The sequence below is a fragment of the Thamnophis elegans genome, chromosome 4 (assembly GCF_009769535.1).
Source record: "Thamnophis elegans isolate rThaEle1 chromosome 4, rThaEle1.pri, whole genome shotgun sequence".
Lineage (NCBI taxonomy): Eukaryota > Metazoa > Chordata > Lepidosauria > Squamata > Colubridae > Thamnophis > Thamnophis elegans.
Genome location: NC_045544.1, coordinates 32,113,326 through 32,133,687, shown reverse-complemented (window position 1 = coordinate 32,133,687; position 20,362 = coordinate 32,113,326). Strand labels below are relative to the sequence as shown.

General features: G+C 39.5%; 1 protein-coding gene across 1 annotated transcript; it reads right to left on the bottom strand.

The window, feature by feature from the left end:
- Positions 1-403: 403 nt before the first annotated feature.
- RPF2 (ribosome production factor 2 homolog) lies at positions 404-20,222 on the bottom strand. Its single transcript, XM_032217060.1, has 10 exons — positions 20,148-20,222; positions 18,188-18,320; positions 16,896-16,933; positions 14,891-14,930; positions 11,263-11,344; positions 10,610-10,686; positions 9,339-9,438; positions 8,826-8,928; positions 1,872-2,016; positions 404-943 (listed from the first exon to the last, which is right to left on the bottom strand). Exons 1-10 carry the CDS (start codon positions 20,168-20,170, stop codon positions 767-769), a joined length of 918 nt encoding a protein of 305 aa, XP_032072951.1. The 5' UTR covers positions 20,171-20,222; the 3' UTR covers positions 404-766.
- Positions 20,223-20,362: the final 140 nt, after the last annotated feature.

Sequence of the window (20,362 nt, the reverse complement as noted above, 5' to 3'; positions counted from 1 at the left end):
ATCTTGATAACAAATTGGACTCTGCTCAAACAAATCTTCCCAAGCAAGGATTTTTTTTTGTTTTGTTTTCTCGCTGTACATTAATTGGGCATCAGTATTTCATAGCATGATGGATACGTTTGTTTATAGGCATGTACATTGGTTGCTTTCTTTCTTTTTGCAATGCCTGCAGCTTTTGTTGCTCTTACCTAAAGCAAGAATATATACTATAATCCAAAAATATTAAGCTCTTAGAATTTCCAGCAAGCATGGTTATTTGCTCAGAATTCTGGCTCTTGAAATCCAGACATATATGGAAAGACAACAACCCAGATTGGTAAACAGCAATGATGATAAATAAGAATACAGACTTAACTCACAGCAGTCAACCAACAACATATTGAAAGGATGTAGGCCGAAAACATTCTAGAAATTGTTCTTTATTTCTAGACAAGGCGTTAGCTCTATATAACTTCAAGAAAATCTGTTCCAAACCCCTGGAAAAAATAAACAAATGATATATTTTATATTCTAAATAATTTATGATCACGATTGGGAAAAGATTATGGCAAGGTCAAGCACCTATAATGGCCTCAAGCCATTATATACATATCTGTATAAAAGATCAGGTGAACTTGACTAGAAAAAAATTATTAAGATCCTCCATTGTTTAAAAACATCTTCAGAAAAAGGCAAAATAGTAAAATTTACATGAAGTAAGGTTTAAGTTTATATGGCATTTCACTGATAGGACCCAAATTCAAATGCTCCTTCCAGTCTAAACTTCTCATTCCAACTTTAGTTTCTTTGGATCTCCTCCATCTTCAGTTTTCTTTTCAGACGGTCTTTTCTTTAAACCTTTCAGTTTTCTAGTCTGCAGTTTATCCAGGTCCTGTTTCTGCATGTGTATCCGCCCATATTTTGTCCCAAAGACATCATGAGAGACATTCTTCTTCTTCTTTGGCTAGAAATACAAGAAAATGCCCATTTTTGTGATCTAGAATGACATTTCTTCAAAATGAAATCCTTCTCCAATAACGACTGGAAAATGTCCTTCCATTACAATTGAAATCTAATTAGTTACTTCATTATTTCACCTAATTTAAGTTAATTAGGAGAAACAAAGCTATGTCATCTGGAGAATTGTATTACTCTCTCATTTGTGGACTAAGTTCAATTCTAACGCTCCCTAACTCTATTGCCTTCCAATGTTCCGACTCCTCCCAGAATTCTCATCAGGAGCCCAGTAGGTTGACCCACATACGTCATACGAGGAAGGCAGTCAAATTAGAGAAAACTGGTTTAATTTGCAAAAACTCCACAAACGATTTAAGGATTACAAAATTAGACTAACTCTGTCATGTTAAGTTAGCTCTTCATGGTATTATCTAAACACATCCATGGAGAGCCAGTTTGGTATAGTTAAGGAACCAGCCTAGAAACTGGGAGACCATGAGTTCTAGTCCTGCTTTAGGGATAAAGTCATTCTCTTTCAGTCTAAGAAGGCAGCAATAGCAAACTACTTCCCAAAAAAAACTGCAGGGATTAGTCCAGGCAGTTGCCAGAAATCAAGACTAGCTTGAAGGCATACATACAAGGAAATCCCTACCTCAATTAAATAAATGGTGACTACAAATAAGCCAAGCAATCATCATTTCCAAAGTAGATTCAAAGGACATTTGTAATCTAAAATAATCCTTAAAGTACCTTAAGAAAAATGGGGTAGCACATATTAGTGGATTTAATTAAGTAAACATAACTATAAAGAGTTGTAGTTCAGTTGCTCTGATCCACAAACAGAAAATATATATATTTTCAGTTATGTATCACTTTCAGTTCTGCACTTGGGGCAGATTTTCCTGGCCTAAATGTATAAAGACTTGTCTACATACCTTGAGAGCTTTAGGCTGCTTTAGTGACAGTTTATACAGATCATCTGATGCCAAATGTGTTCTCCTTATTACCAAATCTAATGAGGGTCCCATATCTTCAAGTTCAATCCTTGGTATTTTACAACCAGACTTTTTCAATAACACCCTTGAAAATAGGACAAGGGGAAAAAAACCTTATGTGATTAGTTCATCTGACATTCGAATCCTTGTAGCAATCCTCCTTCTTCCAGACAGTTCAGTACAAAGAACAAATCAGTTCTATGCAGTTCATATCAATATCTCATGCCAAAGCACAAAACTATATCAGGTCTATATTAAAAATATCAATGGATAAATATTTACTTAAACCAAGTAGTGTATAATCATGATCAGGACTAAGCAGAAAGGAGCACCCCACAATATGCCATAAATTTTGCTTTCCAAAGGAATGTAAGCAGCCCTTTCTCCATAGATTCTTTCTGGAGAAACACCATGAGGAATAATGGCCATAAGCTTTTGAGAGGTAGAAAATATTGTTTCATTTACCATAAAGATAACATACTTTGGCTTATTTTGCAGAAGAGTATTTTGAGATAAACATTAATTTATAATGTCCTTTTTGGGATATACTAACTTTCAAAGAGAGAAATTTAATGAAATCAAATAGTGCCAAAAATATTATTAAAGAAGTTATAGAAAATAAATTAAAGGTACAGGATATATTGTAGGAAAAAACAACAGAAATACAACAGAATGCAGCTTGGATAAAAGAGATAGAAAAAGAAAAAAAGTGTGTGTGTGGGGGGGAGCAGCAGAAATGGCGAAAATGGCAAGGAAGTTCAAATATTGGTCAGCATTGGACAAAGATGAACTGCTGGGTTTTGGGTTGAAGCATCTAACTGGGCAATTAGATTTTAGTATCTACTTTTGGAAAAAAACCTATATAAGATTTTTTTTCTTCCTTCTCCTCCTCTATGCCTCCAAATTTAAAGTCTGGGTAGAAAAAAGAAAACTTCAACATCATTCTGCTGTGTCTAGAAGACAGCTGGATACTGTCCTCATCACCATATGCCCATTTCCTAAAGGATGCGGTGGAGAGACCCCTCCTGAAGAAACCTTCTCTGGATCCAGCCATTTTGAGTAACTATCATCCAGTCTCCAACCTCACCTTTGTTGGGAAGGTTGTTGAGAAAGTGGTGGCCTTTCAACTCCGACGGTCCTTGGATGAAACCGATTATCTGGATCCCTTTCAGTCCAGTTTCAGGCCTGGTTACAGCACGGAAACTGCTTTGGTCGCGCTGATAGATGATCTCTGGCGAGCCAGGGATAGGGGTCACTCCTCCATCCTTGTACTTCTTGACCTCTCAGCGGCCTTCGATAGCATCGACCATGGTATCCTTCTGCGACGGTTGCAGGAGGTGGGAGTGGGTCTTCGGTGGTTCTCCTCTTACCTCTCGGACAGGTCGCAGACGGTGTTGGTCGGAGGGCAGAGATCGACCCCTAGGTCCCTCAATTATGGGATGCCACAGGGTTCGGTCCTGTCCCCCCTCCTGTTTAACATCTACATGAAGCCGCTGGGTGAGATCATACGCCAGCATGGAATTGAATATCATCAATATGCGGACGATACACAGTTGTATCTGTCCGCTCCGTGCCAACTCAGTGAAGCGGTAGAAGTGATGTGCCAGTGCCTGGAGGCTGTCAGGGTCTGGATGGGAACGAACAAGCTTGCGCTCAACCCCGACAAGACCGAGTGGCTATTGATGCTCCCTCCCAAAGATGGTCCAGCTATTCCATCTCTCAGCCTGGGGGGTGAAATTATATGCCCCTCAGAGAGGGCTCGCAATTTGGGAGTCCTCCTGGATCCGCAGCTGACTTTAGAACACCATTTGTCGGCTGTGACCAGGGGGACCTTTGCCCAGGTTCGCCTGGTGCACCAATTGCGGCCCTACCTGGACCAGGAGACCCTTCGGATAGTCACTCACGTCTTTGGATCCAGCTGTTCTTAATAACTATCGTCCAGTCTCCAACCTCCCCTTTGTAGGGAAGGTTGTTGAGAAGGTGGTGGCTCTCCAGCTTCAGCGTACCTTGGAGGAAGCTAACTATCTTGACCCCTTCCAGTCTGGCTTCAGACCCGGTTACAGCACAGAAACCGCTTTGGTCGCATTGACCGATGATCTCTGGAGAGCTAGGGATGGAGGCCATGCTTCCATCCTAGTTCTCCTGGACCTCTCAGCGGCTTTCGATACCATCGACCATGGTATCCTTCTGCGACGACTGCGGGAGATAGGGGTGGGCGGCACTGTTTTGCAGTGGTTCTCCTCCTATCTCTCGGACAGGTCGCAGTCGGTGTTGGTGGGGGGGCAGAGATCGTCCCTGAGGCCCCTAACTTATGGGGTGCCGCAGGGGTCGGTCCTATCCCCCCTACTATTTAACATTTACATGAAACCGCTGGGCGAGATCATCCGAAGGCACGGGATAAAATACCACCAATATGCGGACGATACACAGTTGTATCTGTCCGCCCCGTGCCAACTCAATGAAGCGGTGGACGTGATGAACCGGGGTCTAGAAGCCGTTAAAGACTGGATGAGAGCAAACAAGCTGATACTCAACCCAGACAAGACCGAGTGGCTGTTGTGTTTCCCTCCCAAAAATTTGACCAACATACCATCACTCAGGCTGGGGGGACAAAACTTACACCCCTCAGAAAGGGCCCGCAACTTGGGAGTCCTCCTGGACCCACAGCTGACTTTTGACCACCATCTCTCAGCTGTGACCAGGGGGGCATTTGCCCAGGTTCGCCTGGTGCGCCAGTTGCGGCCCTACCTGAATCGGGAGGCCCTCACAACAGTCACTTGAGCCCTTGTGATCTCCAGGCTGGAATACTGTAATGTGCTCTACATGGGGCTGCCCTTGAAGAGCATCCGGAGACTTCAGCTAGTCCAGAATGCGGCCGCGCGAGTGATCGTGGGCGCACCACGGTTCGCCCACATAACACCGATCCTCCGTGAGCTGCACTGGCTACCTGTCGTTCTCCGAGTGCACTTCAAGGTCCTACTCACCACCTATAAAGCGCTCCATGGTAGTGGATCTGGCTATTTGAGAGACCGCCTTCTGCCAATTACCTCCCTGCGTCCCATCAGATCGCACAGAGTTGGCCTCCTCCGTATTCCATCCACCAGTCAGCGCCGACTGGCGACTACTCGGAGGAGAGCCTTCTCTGTTGCGGCTCCGACACTATGGAACAATCTCCCCGTGGAGATTCGTACCCTCACCACCGTCCAGGCCTTCCGCACAGCCCTCAAGAACTGGCTAGCCCGTCAGGCCTGGGGATAAGTTTATTTTTGCCCCTCCCGAATGCTGAGTGAATGTTGAGTTTTACTGTTTAATTTACTTTTGTGCACATTTCTTTTTGTATTGTCCTACACTCCCTTTCCTTTTTGATTGTAAGCCGCCCTGAGTCCCCTCAGGGAAAAGGGCGGCCTATAAATGTCTAATAAATACCAAAAATAAATACCAAAATACTCACGCCCTCGTCACCTCAAGACTGGACTACTGTAATGCGCTCTACATGGGGCTGCCCTTGAAGAGTGTTTGAAAACTTCAGCTTGTCCAGAACGCAGCCGCGCAAGCGATCGTGGGTGCACCTCGGTACACCCACGTTACACCTATCCCCCGTGAGCTGCACTGGCTGCCCATTGCTCTTCGGACACGCTTCAAGGTGCTAGTCGTTACTTTTAAAGCCCTACATGGTATCGGACCTGGGTACTTGAGAGACTGCCTCCTGCCAGTCACCTCCCAAAGACCTATCAGATCCCACAGACTAGGCCTCCTCCGAATTCCATCTGCCGGCCAATGTCAGTTGGCGACTCCTCGGGGGAGGGCCTTCTCTGTGGCTGCTCTGGCCCTCTGGAATGATCTCCCCGTTGAGATCTGGACCCTTACTACCCTTCTGGCCTTCCACAAAGCAACTGTTCCGGCAGGCCTGGGGCTGTTGAACTATCCAGCCCCATTCGAGGTTACGACTGTTGTTGAATTTTAAATTGCTGTTTTTTATTTTATTTTTGTATCCCCTCCCCTTTTTATTGTTAGCCGCCCTGAGTCTCTCGGGAATAGGGCGGCATCCAAACCAAATAAAATCTAAATTTTACCATTGGCATCATTCAGTTCTGTCCCTTTATTTATACATACTCCCCATCTACTATTAAAGCAATAGAGACATCCAGTTGTTCATCAGTTTATTTTTGTTCCATATTTAATTTTAAAACTAAGGATTTGGTGCAATTCAGTTTCCAAAATAGAAGCCCGATCATCTCGTAAGGGAAATGGATTGGTTGAAGGATAGCTGAGTAATTTCTTCTCCATCCTTGTTGAAATTACACACAGAAATAACCAATTGTAGCCTAAGAGCAGCTAGCTGCAATTAATATACTTTAACATAAATTCATTAATATTAATTCTTAATTAATATACTTCTTGGTTCATCAGTCCCAAGTTCCCTTCCACATACCAGTTGTTTAAAAACATGCACAACAGGTAGAATGTTGCAGTGCCAAAGCTGGATTAATAAATATCAGACATGACTAAGTTTGAAAAGAGATGTAAAGGTAAAGCTTCCCCTCGCACATGTGCTAGGCATTTCCGACTCTAAGAGGCAGTGCTCATCTCTGTTTCAAAGCCAAAGAGCCAGCGCTATCCGAAGACGTCTCTGTGGTCACGTAGTCAATATGATTAAATGCTGAAGGTGCACAGAACACTGTTACCTTCCCACCAAAGGTGGTTCCTATTTTTCTGCTTGCATTTTTCCCATGCTTTTGAACTGCTAGCTTGGCAGATGCTGGGACAAATAATGGGAACTCACTCTGTTACGTGGTGCTAGGGATTCTAACCACCAACCTACCAACCTTTCTGATTGACAAACTCAGTGTCTTAGTCACTGAGCCACCGTGTCCCTGTGAAAAGAGATGTACCAGCTCATAACAATGAGCTGGTACAGGTAAACAATGTCTTCTCTATTCTGTCTTTCATCATTTGAAAGTAAAGCAAATTCCTTTTATAATCTTATCAGAAACCCTGTTCTTATTGCATCTAAATTATATTCCTGCTCATTAACACTTAGAAGATTGACAACTGCAGTTAATTTTGAGGGCATTCATGATATTAATTAAAACATTTAAAAATTTTCAACAGCCGGAATTTCCCTGTATTGTGCAGCTTACAAGTGGAAGCAGTTTCCAAAATCTTCAGACTGATACATATGTCTGATTTATTCTTTTCACATTATTCTCTCCAGAGATGGTTAGTCAACCAAGCATAATATAATAGGTCTGATATTATTAGATTATAAACATTGGTGATCATATACTCTGATCTTATGTTCCAACCTCCTTCTCTTATCTTACGAAAGAGAGACAGAGAGACTATGATAAAACTTCACACCCTAGACTTTGGACAGTTGCATAGCCACATGAAACTCAATTTTTATGATTGGATTCTATACAGGATTCAAAAAGAATTCTCAAAGTTTGGGATATTATTAGATTATAAACATTGGTGATCATATACTCTGATCTTATGTTCCAACCTCCTTCTCTTATCTTATGAAAAAGAGACAGAGAGACTATGATAAAACTTCACACCCTAGACTTTGGACAGTTGCATAGCCACATGAAACTCAATTTTTATGATTGGATTCTATACAGGATTCAAAAAGAATTTTCAAAGTTTGGAATATTCCAGATATGGTCATGTTGTATGAAAACTTCTGAGAATTTATCTCAGTACGTATATAGTAATATGTTTTATATTCACAGAAGACAAGTGGCCCTAATATTTCAAACATATTAAGAAACCAAGATGAATGTATGTGGGTCATAATAAACCAGAACTGAGATCATAGCAAAGCAGAGGGAATTTGAGATCAACAGTTTGTAAACAGGTCTCGTGTCTATGTTCAGCTTTTGGAGAAATGCAAAGAACAGAAAAGTAGGGATATCAGTATTCAACTATCACTCTATTCCAGACCCTGAATTTCCAAAGATAACAATATGAAGCCAATAGTTATTCTATAATCCAAAATAGATAATTAAATCTAGATAAACCTTCAAGGAGAGAATACAATGGGGCTTTACTGCAAAATAGGTGACATTAAGCTGTGTTAGCACAGTAAAGGTTAATGAATATTAACACAGTGGGAGAGCAATATTGACAAAGCCAATCATAACTGGATAGTTTGAACCACAAGGAATATTGTAGAAATAATAGAGTACCTCCTGGTTAAAAGGAGAGTACTTTGGTACTTAAGAGCCTAGGTGGCGCAGTGGTTAAATGCAGCACTGCAGGCTACTGCTAGATCAGCAGGTCAGCGGTTCAAATCTCACCGGCTCAGGGTTGACTCAGCCTTCCATCCTTCCGAGGTGGGTAAAATGAGGACCCAGATTGTTGGGGGCAATATGCTGACTCTCTGTAAACCGCTTAGAGAGGCCTGAAAGGCCTATGAAGCGGTATATAAGTCTACTGCTATTGCTACTGCTATTGGTGTGCGTTTTCTGGGGAAATTTTTTGGAGAAAGAACTTGCTTGTGGGTATATGTGTTTCATATGCACTTTGCTAGTGCTGAGAATCCATAGTTTTTGTCAACATGTTTGGCTTGAAAATAAAATCTCTAAGTACAATTAATATGCCTGTAACATTCTTCTTCATCTAAGTACATGAGGATTTAAAGTAACATTTTAATTGGGTCTTCAGCCATTTCATACAGACAGCAGGTGTACCACACAATGCAATACTTTATAATCTGTGGGATAATACCATGGGAAGCCAGCCTGAAAAGATGAAATTAGACTTTTTTCCACCTAAAACGCCTGTCCTACACTGCTCTAATCCAAACATGCACAAATGTACCACATCTCTAGTCTTAGTCAGTGTATGACTGCACATTGTGGCACATATCCAAGCACCACACAGACTTACTTGTAACTTCTCATATAGATCTTTTCATCCACTGCTGTGAAATGCAGAACATGTTCTAAGCCGGCCAGACGAATACTGGACACAACAGGGCCTCTGAAAAAATCTGAAGGGCAAAAAAGAGCAAGAGTCAGTTCTGAAAAGATGGTCCAAGGATGCCTGGGATCCCTTAAGACCCTCTTTGGGGTTTGCAAAAACAAAATTATTTGCAAGATATTAAAGATATTGGCATACATCTAATAATGTAACTTTTCTGATTATTTATTTTATTAGTTTAAAAATAGTTTTTTCATGAAAAATATCTTATGTTGATATCTACTGGATTTAATATTTTTACAAGATTCAATAACAAACTTAATTTTTCCTATGGCAAATATAAATAAATATAACCCATACAAAAGGAAGAAGCTTTTTTGGGGTCCTCCGTTATTTTTAAAAATGGAAAGGGATCCTGAAAGCAAAAAAGTTTAAGAAACAGGTCTGTATGACACTAGCAGGTTAACTCAAATGGCTTACCAATTAGAAGGCTTTTTAACCTTCTATGTTCCTCATCAATGTCAAAAGCATCTCCTGCAAATATCAGCATGGGCTTTGTTCCCTCTGGACACTTGCTGTTCTATTAAAAAAATTAAAAGATTAAAGAACAAAAAAGGTTGGCAGAGGACCAAGAGAAGGAGAAAAAGTATCCCAGAAGACCTATCACCAGCTCACTCACAACAGGAACAGACTTGCTGGGTAGACCTTGCCAATGTTAACTGGCAGCTCAGATGTTCCTTTTCTGGATATGGTGGGATTACACTCCCAGTTGTTTGTTGTCTGCAGTAACTGAGAATTCTGGGAACTACAACCCAATATATTTAGTGGGCAACACATTTAAATTTAAAAAGGCAATTAAACAAGTAACCCAAAAAAATTAGGCACTTCAAAAGTTAACTATTCTTTGATGTGCTCATAAAAACTGGAATGAGAGCCATCATATCAGAAAAATCTTTTTTCTAAGACACTGCACTGTGATATATACATTTACTGTCTAAAAACAAAGCAGATGCTCCTATAGTTACATATGGTTAAAAATAAGTTTCAATATAGGCCGGCTTAAGCTGCTGAAACCAATTTGATCTTCTAAGTTTTTATTTAAATCAGGTGACAGACCACTGGTAAACACTGCCCTGGGAATGTCAGCCAAAAGTAACAGCTTAAATATCCTGGAATTCTTGGAACAAGTAGAGCAGCTGATGTTGTCAATCAAAAGCAGTAACCCATCACAGCTGGCTGGACTTGACTACCCAATTTCAAGCCACCTGGACTGTAGCAAACTACAGCTTCTTCACTGACAATCCCATCACCCAAGTTTAAAAAGCAGATTCCAGTGAAGTATAATGGGAACAAACCATGGGAAAAGATTCCTGGACAAAGATATACTCTTTCACAGATTATAGTCACATTGAGTTTCAAGTAGTATCCCTGATTTTTCTGTTTATATCAGTTTAAAAGTGTTAGCACAAAAAAGTGTTTACTGCAAAATTAAATTAAATTGTCAAGAAAACCTTAGAGATTAATCCAGGCAGGCGTCATTACCCAAATTAGGTAACATCATCAGTGGTAGCAAGGAGCTTCTGCAAGAAAACAAGCAAGCTCAGATAATACCAAGGACCCTCATGTCAATCCTGAGCTACAAATATTATCCTGATCAAACAGAAATTTAGAAGCAGAAATCAGAGAGAAAAGAGATACACCCCCAATGAATTAAGTCAGCAAGGAACTGGCGATATTTTGGAATACGTTACCTTAATATCTTTGAGGGCAACAAACTTCTCAATGCCCAGTTCAATCATATCCAGAATATGATAGTCATACATACGACCTACCAAAAGAGAGTGAAAGATAATTAAAATGTGTCTTTTGACAATGCAATGCATTTACATTTTAGAAATGAATCCCCTTTTTATGGTACACGGTTTATACACATGGTAAGTTTCTAACAAATACAATTCTTCGTGCATCTTTATGATACCTGTGAAAACATAGCATTCATATGTTTTTTCTTAAAAAATTAAAAAATAATAGAAGACCTGACAACTAACATAACAAGACTTTTCCTCAAACTCACTTGTCAACAGTGAGTTACAGCAAACCATACTGGCCTGGTCTGCAATGAGCTAATCAAACAATTAGCATTATGGCTTATTGTTACATGATAGAGAAACTTTGATTCCAGACAAAGTTAGCCAAGCAGAAGTATCAAAGAACTGATTGTAACCCTGAAAGAGATGAGCTCGTATCAGCTGGCCTTGACCACAATTCCTCCACTGACCCTTTTCTTTAAATTCCATTTATTTAGCTCAAAACAACAACAGGCTTGTTTTCACACACTGAGAGGCTCTTGATCTACTTTCTCTAATCTACAATAATTATATGAATAAAAACCCAGACACGGTACCTATGGTCAGATTATTAGGTCTCTTCTTGCTATGAGATCCAAACAGGAACAAAGAACAATCAGACTTCTTAGAAAAAAATTCCTAATAACAAAACACAGAGGTTTAAATATATTGAAATGCTCTGCAGAACACAACACAAGGCATAATTTGAGAAGACCAAGCAACTATTATACCACTGTAAATCTTGCCAAAAAGAGAAGATTCCTTTGGCTTACCATTCCCAATTGCATTTCCACCCTCTCCTTGTTTAGCAATTGCATTCTGATCTGACAACTTGGTCATTAAATGATATGGTTGCCAAACAAACATGGGACAGACACGGCAAAGAAAACCAGCTGCTGCTGTCTCATTCAGATAAAGTTCTCATACAGTATTCTGTGCCTGACCTGTTTTTCCCGTTTTTGCCCCACTGCAGGTGGAGATTGCCTAAACAAGCTATCTTTTCCTGAGCTGCTTTTCCCTAACATCACGGTAACAAGTTTAGCACTGTGACTTTAATTAGTTAATAAGAATGATCTGCTGCATAAACCAGGTGTGTCAAACTCAATCCTATTGTTGACTGCATTGGGATTTTGTTTGCCCTTGGGGGGCGGGGAGGGTGGTGGCCTGGTCATCGCAGCCAAGTGGATGGGTGTGGCCAATTCCGGGGTGGCAGGGGCTGGTCCCTCGCTGTTTCCCAGACAGCCTACAGGCCAACTCCGTGGCCTGCTGTAGGCCAGATGCAGCCCATGGGCCGTGTTTGACACCCCTGGCCTAAACTGACCAGACTCTAAATCAGTTTCACACTGAAGACTCCTGTTGTGTAGAATCACAAAGGCATGCATTGGTTGGAAAATTGTCTTTTTTTTACTAGTGTTTATTACAGTTACAGTTGCAAATGGTTGCTAACCAGTTACTAAATGAACAGTGGCTGTAAAGTGCACTGGTGATGTTACCTAGTATAGTAATGAAATGTCTGCAAGAAAATAACTGAGCTCAGAGAATACCAATGACCCAAATGTGCAACTCTGAGCTATAAATATTCTCTTTTATCAGTAATCTAAGGAGTACTCTGGATCAAAATCAGCAATGATTTTGCAGTTATCCTTTTTCAGAAATTCAGAAAGATTAATTGAATAGAAATTGTTATCACCATATGCTATTTATAAAACACCCAATACTGTGTCCCCCCTCCGCCCCCAAATCTGACATAACTCTTTCAAATTCCAGTTCTTTCTGGGTTAACATAATGACAGCTTCAAACTGAGAACAAACTTCTCTCAACGTCTTTACAAGAGAATACACTGACCTCAGGGTAAGTTATAAACCAAAGCAATAGGATTATTGTTCCTTTTTATTCATAACTGTTCCACACCCATAATGTAACCCACAGAGGAAAAAAATATGCAAAAAAATATTCTCATTTTTTAGCTTATAATCAAAACATATTCTGCTTTCTCAAGCTACAGTATGTTTCTATAAGGCCTGGAAACCGTTCTTAAGCCTCGGAAAATATTTTTGTGAGGAAAATAGGAGGCAGAAATATTGGCCATGTTTGCTCTCTTCAGTTGACCTAAATAGAAATGTAAATATTTTAAAAAGCTGGATAAAAATATAATAACAATATCATATGCTGGTAAATGCAAAGGATCAGCTATCTTTTCTGCGACAGATCCATCTAGAGGCAAAAAATTGTATTACTAGAGAACTTAGAAAATAATTAACAGCAATATTTATTTTACTTGTTTCCATGACCCAATTCAAGCTATACCAAGCTAACCATCACAGTTTGACTGAAAAAGAGCATAAGCTTAGGAAATCTAGAAATTATTGCTTTCAGCTTAAGCTAGATATCCTGTGATCACTGGGTCATCTGATTCCTGAGGCATTTCCTCATCAGATTCCTCCAAACCTTCAATTGATTCCTGCCAGCTTCCCACAGGACTGAATAGAACAGGCACATGAAAGAAAAACAATGGAAGGGCTTCTAATATATTGCCTTTATTGGACTTCAACATTCTGGGAGATATTCAGATATATCTGCTTTGAAAATAGTCCATGTTGAACTAGCATGAACATCATGAGTTAACCACAGGAAATGTTTTACAGCATTATATTGCGTTATAAACTGTTGGGTGATGATTTTTATGTCATGTTTTATAAAATTTTACTTTTATAACTTTTACAAATTCCATGGGGGGCATGGGAGGCAAGTTGCCTAAGTTAGCTTGGTTCAATAATTGTTCCCTATGCTGCATCATTTTGCCCAGTTAAAAGTTATGGGAACAAGAGCTTTAGTAGTATATACTGTATTTTTCGGAGTATAAGATGCACCAGCGTATAAGATGCACCAAGGTTTTGAAGAGGCAAATAAAAAAAAAGTAGGTAGGTAGATAGAGGGATAGAGAGAAATACATTAGGTAGGTAGGGAGAGAGAGGGTAGCTAGGTAGGTACATCGGTAGATAGAGGGAGGGAGGGGGGAGAGAGGGAGGGAGAGAGAGAGAAATATAGTAGGTAGGTAGGGAGAGAGAGAGAGTAGGTAGGTAGATGTTTCCAGGTGTATTTATCCATGTGCTGGAGAAGGAAATCGCTGACAATCTGCAGCACCTAAGACTTTTTTTCTGCTGGCACAGCACTTGATCAATCTAATTCTCATCAATCACTCTAACTAAAGAGTTTTCCGAAAGGGGGAAAAAAGTTTTTGCACTTGGCAAATCTCCCCATAACAGCTGGATTTTTGCGAAAATGGGCCCATTTTTTTTTCAAAAAAAAAAAAAAAGGCACAAATAGCCTTTGGGGAAGCTTGCAGAGTGCTCCTGGGGGGTGGAGAGCCCCAAAATGAGCAAAAATGGCCCATTTTGTTTATCAAGAAAATTGCATGCATAGCCTTATGGAGGCTTATAGAGTGCTCCTGGGAGGGGGGGGGAGGCAAAATTGAGCAAAAAAAAAACAAAAAACCAGCCTGTTTTTTGCTCATTTCTGCCCTCCCAGCCCCCAGGAGCTCTCTGAAAGCCTCCATAAGGCTATGCATGGCCATTTTGGTGAAGGGGCGGGGCTTCGGGAGGCAAAAAATGCTGAATTCAGTGTATAAGACACACCCAGATTTCCAGCCTCTTTTCTGAGGGAAAAAGGTCTGTCTTATACTCCGAAAAATATGGTAGATAAAGAGTAACTTAATTCACTCAACATTTATGTCATTCAGATTGTAATTAATCCTGACATGTTTGAAACAAATTACTGTTAGTATTTAGAACTGCTTTGGATTCAGATGACATGTTAATCATAGCTTTAAAAAACCCACCAACATGTTCAAACTCCTCATTGCGGGTGTAGCAGAAGATATGCAATGGGCAGTGGCACATATAGTTGTCTCACAACTGTTTGTTTCCAGCATTGTAACAAACCTCCCTCAGCAGTTCCTCTCTCAAGATGCTTTGCACGCAATTTCAATCATTTCTCCTACAAAGGAAGAGTTGTAGTCCAAACCCTCTTAGTTTACATCAGACAAGAGAGAGCTAATTTAGCACAATGTTGGGAATAGCCAATACAAACTGGATGTTGTATAACTAAATTAAATTTCACAATTCCATAAAGTGTTTAGATCTATTTTTCTATCTCAGATACATAAGCCTAAACCTAATACTCACCAGAGAGGACTGGTCTTCAAAGGGCCTTGTAATATTCTTTCTGAAAAATATTTTTAAAAAACTCATAAATACCTGTTTTAACCTACCCACAACTAGTAACACCCTCCCCCCCCCCAAAAAAAAACCCTGCTTGGTTCGTATTATATGCTAAGCAAATCATGGATGCCTCCTCCTATAGCTTCCTAGTTAGCACTTAACAGCCATTAGAAGAAGTCAACGAATGTTGTCTGAACACACCATGGTTTAGCCTGATGTGCAAACTGATCTAAAATAAAATGCTGCTGCTTTTCTTACCTGAGAACTGTGATGCCATTCATTTTTAATGCCGGTCATCAGAACTACCTTACCAGTTCATACAGCAACTAATTAAATATTCTTGGGTACTGTATCAGCAAAGAATTTGTCTCCAGCTTCTGAAATACCTCTTTGAAATATGGGAGGGCTCTTTCTATCACTGCTTACAATACTGAGCTATCACTCATTACTATACAATTCTTTGGAAATGTATTTGTGCTGTGACAGAAGGCCTGTGCACATACGCTCCAGGTGGATTAGATGGTAACTCCCAATCTTTTCAGTCAGCAGAGCTAATAAAATTCTGTATATACCGTATTTTTCAGAATATAAAATGCACTTTTCCCCTCAAAAAAGAGGCTGAAAGTCTGAGTGCGTCTTATAGATTGAATACAGCATTTTTAGCCTCCCGAAACCCTGCCCTCTTCACCAAAATGGCCATGCATAGCCTTTAGGAGGCTCCCAGAGTACTCCTGGGGGCTGGGGAGGGCAAAAATGAGTAAAAAATGGGCCATTTTTTGCTCAATTTGCCCCCCCAACCCTCAGAAGCACTCTGGAAGCCTCCTAAAGGTTATGCATGCCTTTTTTTGAAAAAAAAAAACAGGCCCGTTTTCCCGAAAAACAGGCCATTTTTTGCTCATTTGGGGGGGCATTCCCCAGAAGCACTCTACAAGCCTCTTAAAGGCTATTCATGCTCTTTTTTGGAAAAAAAACCAGGCCCATTTTCCCGAAAAACGGCCCATTTTTAGGAGGTCTGCAGAATGTAAAAACTTTTTTTTTTAATTTGCCTCTTCAAAATCTTGGTGGATCTTATACTCCGGTGCTTCTTATACTCTGAAAAATACAGTATCTAAAAAGCATTAAATTAGATAAGGCGTTACACATCAAATGATTTGCCCGGTTACATACACTTTCTATTGTGCAGCGTTTTATAGATTTTTTTTGCATTAAACATAAACCTCCCTCAACTACCACATATGCTTGTGGATAAGCCCATCTGCCGATAAGCTGACACTCAAATGTTAAACCAAAATACCACAAAAAGTATACCTCTTGTGGATAAGCCAATCCTTGACATTTTATGTATAATTGGTTTATCTGTGGTGGTATATTTTTCATAGGATTTTGATTAGAAATTCAAGTGTTGGCTTATCTGTAATATATGGATACCATGCTGCATATACTCACAGATAAACTCATCTCCAGATACACCAAACTCAGTTTTGGGGAGAAGTTTTGAAACCTAAAACCTACTTTTCATAGGTTGTACTGGTTGACAAACTAGGGTGCATGTATGTATAATTATGTACATGCACGTGTTTGCATGTATCTGTGTGTGTGCATGCATACATATAAGTTAAATTATGCAAAGAATTCAACAAGCATATTTTATCATTCTTTTTAAATTGTTAAAATAGCTGGACCTTCTCTGAAGATTTAGACGACCTTAAAACACCTCTTTCAACTGCTTTGCACAATCCTATTATGATGTGTTAATGTACATGCATATGTATGTGTCATTCATATATATACAATATAACCATGTTTCCCTGAAAATAAGACTGGGTCTTATATTAATTTTTTCTCTCACAAATGCATTAGGGCTTATCTTCCAGTTGTCTTATTTTCAGGAAAATAGTGTGTATACACATATATACCAAATACCACATAGATCTGTATCACATTTGAATATCAGAGAAAAATCACTTACCTTTTATATAAGACAGCGAAGGGCTTTTTCAGGGCATACTATAAGAAAAGAACACTTTAGTTTAGAAGTCACATTTAACAATGTGAATCTTCAAATGTTTCAAATAAAAAGGAAATATATTTGTTTACATCAATTTAGAAGAAATAAAAGTCTAGATTAATGAGTGTCTGAAGGACTTCACTAAGATCACTAGCAGGTTTCCAGTAATGGGTCTACCAAATAACTCTGCTAATCCCTTGCAGACTCTGATAGCAACACTGAAGCACAAATACTGTCATCTCACTACAAAGGTTTCATCTGAATGAGATCAATTACATTCTCTCACAATGGTGATGGAACAGCAACATTATATTAACATCTGGTATCCTTCGTTGTTGTTCCCTACTCATATCCTTACAGTTTTATTAAAACAGATAACACTTTGCTACTGGAAGTCACTTTCACACTATCCTTGCCAAATTGGGGAGTCCTTCTGATAAGAGTAAAAAATGATGTCAGCTTCAGGGAAGGTATCCTCCTCTGGAATGTTTTAAAACTATTTTCCTTTTCCTTTCCTTTTTTCTTACCTACTTTTCTTCCTCCAGCTCTAACACTAGGATCTGCTTATAATGGGAGCCCTTAAAGACAAGTGTCCTTGAGCCCTCGATTTTGATTTGGAAATCAAAATAAGTTAAGTGAATACACATATGTTTAGAAGGCAAAGTAGGGGGAATGAATAGACAACACTGAAAAAGTATAGGCCTCCTCTATAAAGAACACGTGTAAGGCTCCATGCACTCTAGATTCAGACTGCTAGTCAACACAATTCCAGGATCAGTAACAAAAGTTACCATTCCCATAAATTCCATAAACAAATAGACTGCTAGAGGATATATTTCTCTTATTGTCTTACAAGGAAAATCAGACAAAAAAATGGAGCACAAACAACTAAAAATCAAATGCTAAGATTTAAATGACTGAATTCCTACTTCATTGTGCTCCAGATTGGTAATAATGCTGTAACTAATTCTTCTCCAGGAGAATTATTTACAGTAGTGGTTCTCAGCCTGTGGTATGCGGATCCCGGGGAAGGCAGGGGAAGGCAGTGATGTTATCACAGGGAGTCCATGGAGGCTTGAAGAAATGTTAACATTTTAAATCTTGACCCTTGGGGGTCTGGGGCCACAAAAGATATGTAAAGGGAGGCGGTGGTGAAAAAAATGTTAAGAACCACTGGTTTACATTGTATATTTTCTGGATCCAATTCCCAAAGAAGTGCCATTACTTTTGCATAAATTTCTAAACATACTTACAATATTTTTGAGTACTTCTGCTACTGTTAAACTTGCATTTCCTCCTTTTATGAGCATTGCATTTTTGGTGTTTTCTGTCAGTTTAGGCTCTCTTTTTTCAAGAAATCTTTTGGCTCTCTTTGTTTTAGGCTTTCTGCCATGAAAAAAACAAACGAACAAATAACAAATGAAGTTTCACAAAATATTATTTTATTTAGCACTTCTAAATGCTGCCCATCACAAAATCGTAACATGACAATTTATAAAAAATATAGACATGATATAATCAGTAGCAGAACTGAATCTATGGATGAAAAGGAAAAATGATATCCAATGCATCCAAGAAAGACTACCTGCCTCTCAACTCACTGAAGTGAGGCATCCAGAAGATTAGCCTGATTCAAACCAGGTTGCCAAGGATGGGTTTTTGATCCCTGTCTGGATGTTTTGGTTTGTATTAAAAAAAAAAACATTATTATAAGCTGTATTGTACAGTATGCATTAAATGGGTAAAACCCAACCTTGGGTTATTGGCTATGTGACTATTTTTTTTACCAATTGGACAGAATTTATCTGAAATTACAATCTCCAATTCATTCTCAAGAATTGGGCAAAATAAAGTTGAATATATTTATTCCTCCTCCTCCATGGTTTAAATTTTATTTCTGCATAAGGAAAGAAAGAAAAGAATGGAAAGCTTGCTCACATTCTTTCTATGCCTACCAATAATTTAATTATTGTTTTCTATTTTAAAGCAACCTACATTGTTTAGATCTCTGGAAGAGACAATCTAAGTGTTTGAAAAATTAAAACTAAGTTGCAATATAATTCCTGGAATCTCTCCTTTCTAATTGACCAATGTTTTTCTTCTCTCCAACTAAGATACTACATACTGCAAAGATGAAAAACAGCATATCTTATCTTGGTTTGTGGTAGTATGACCTCTTGCCATAGGTACTACACACCCACATCATCTCTTCATTCCTCACTTCATTTCACTCAGGGAAACCAGTACAACTATACATCATCTGCTTCAGGATTCCTCTTTTGCAAGTTGAAAAAATAATTCTCCATCAGAACTACCACCACTCTCTCCAAGAATATTACTAACTTTATTTGATATACCAGTGAATAAAATAGAACCCAAATTTGTAACCATCCAAACACCAGCACGAAACCAAAACATCACAAAGCCAGAGGGTTTGAAACAAAGCAGGAAACAAAAGGAACATACAAACTTGTCAGATTGTGTGTCCAATCACACTTGGCCAATAAAGAATTGTCAGATTGTAACTACTGTATTTCATATCTGTCTGCTGTAAAATTAGCACATATCCCAAAACATGGAGAGGCATACATACATGCACCACTGGTAGTAGTACCTATCAAATAAGCATTCATTCATTTCACTTCATTTGAAATGTAACTGCAACGTCTCAAGAGAAAACACACACCTGATCCCGAAAGTCTTAAAATTAAGAAACGTTCCTTAATAACAACAACAACAACAACCCTGCAGTTTAGCTGGATCCCACCAAGAAAATGTTTCCTCTTATTATATAGTGCAATGATCCCCCCTCCCCCGTTTCAAGATATTTAGTGATTTTCCCGCAAAGCCTATTAGCGAAGTGAACACCGGCAGAGTTGTAGACCTCACACCAAATCGGGGGAAACTGATCGCTGGCTGGTCGTTTAAGACCGCTATATTTAGGCTTGCTACAAGCAGATTTCTACCAACCGAAGATAAGCGGCGGGAGTTCGGGAGGAACCCGTGAAATCTCATGCCAAGCTTAACCGCAAGCCTAAAACCGGCTTTTTCTTTTTTTCGCACCAACTTGATAAAAGCCTGTGCATATCATTTCCAAATTACACAAATGCTTCCCCCCCCGCCCTTACGAACCCAGAAATGCTTTTCATTTAATAACCCTAAAGGGAAAAAAAAGGACTCAAAACGAATCAGTGCTGAAAACCCGGTACTTACACCACACGGTCTAAAGGCTCCATCTTCCCGGTACAGGATAGCTAGCAGCACCCACGTGGACCAGACAAACTGAGGCCACCGGAAAGGTTTTTTTTTTAATCACGTTGTGACATCATATCCGCAGTGGCTGGAACATAGAGATAGAAATAAAGAGTCCCCAACAAGCGGTGTTCTTGGACATGTTACATTAACAGATTAATAGAGTTGGAAAGTAG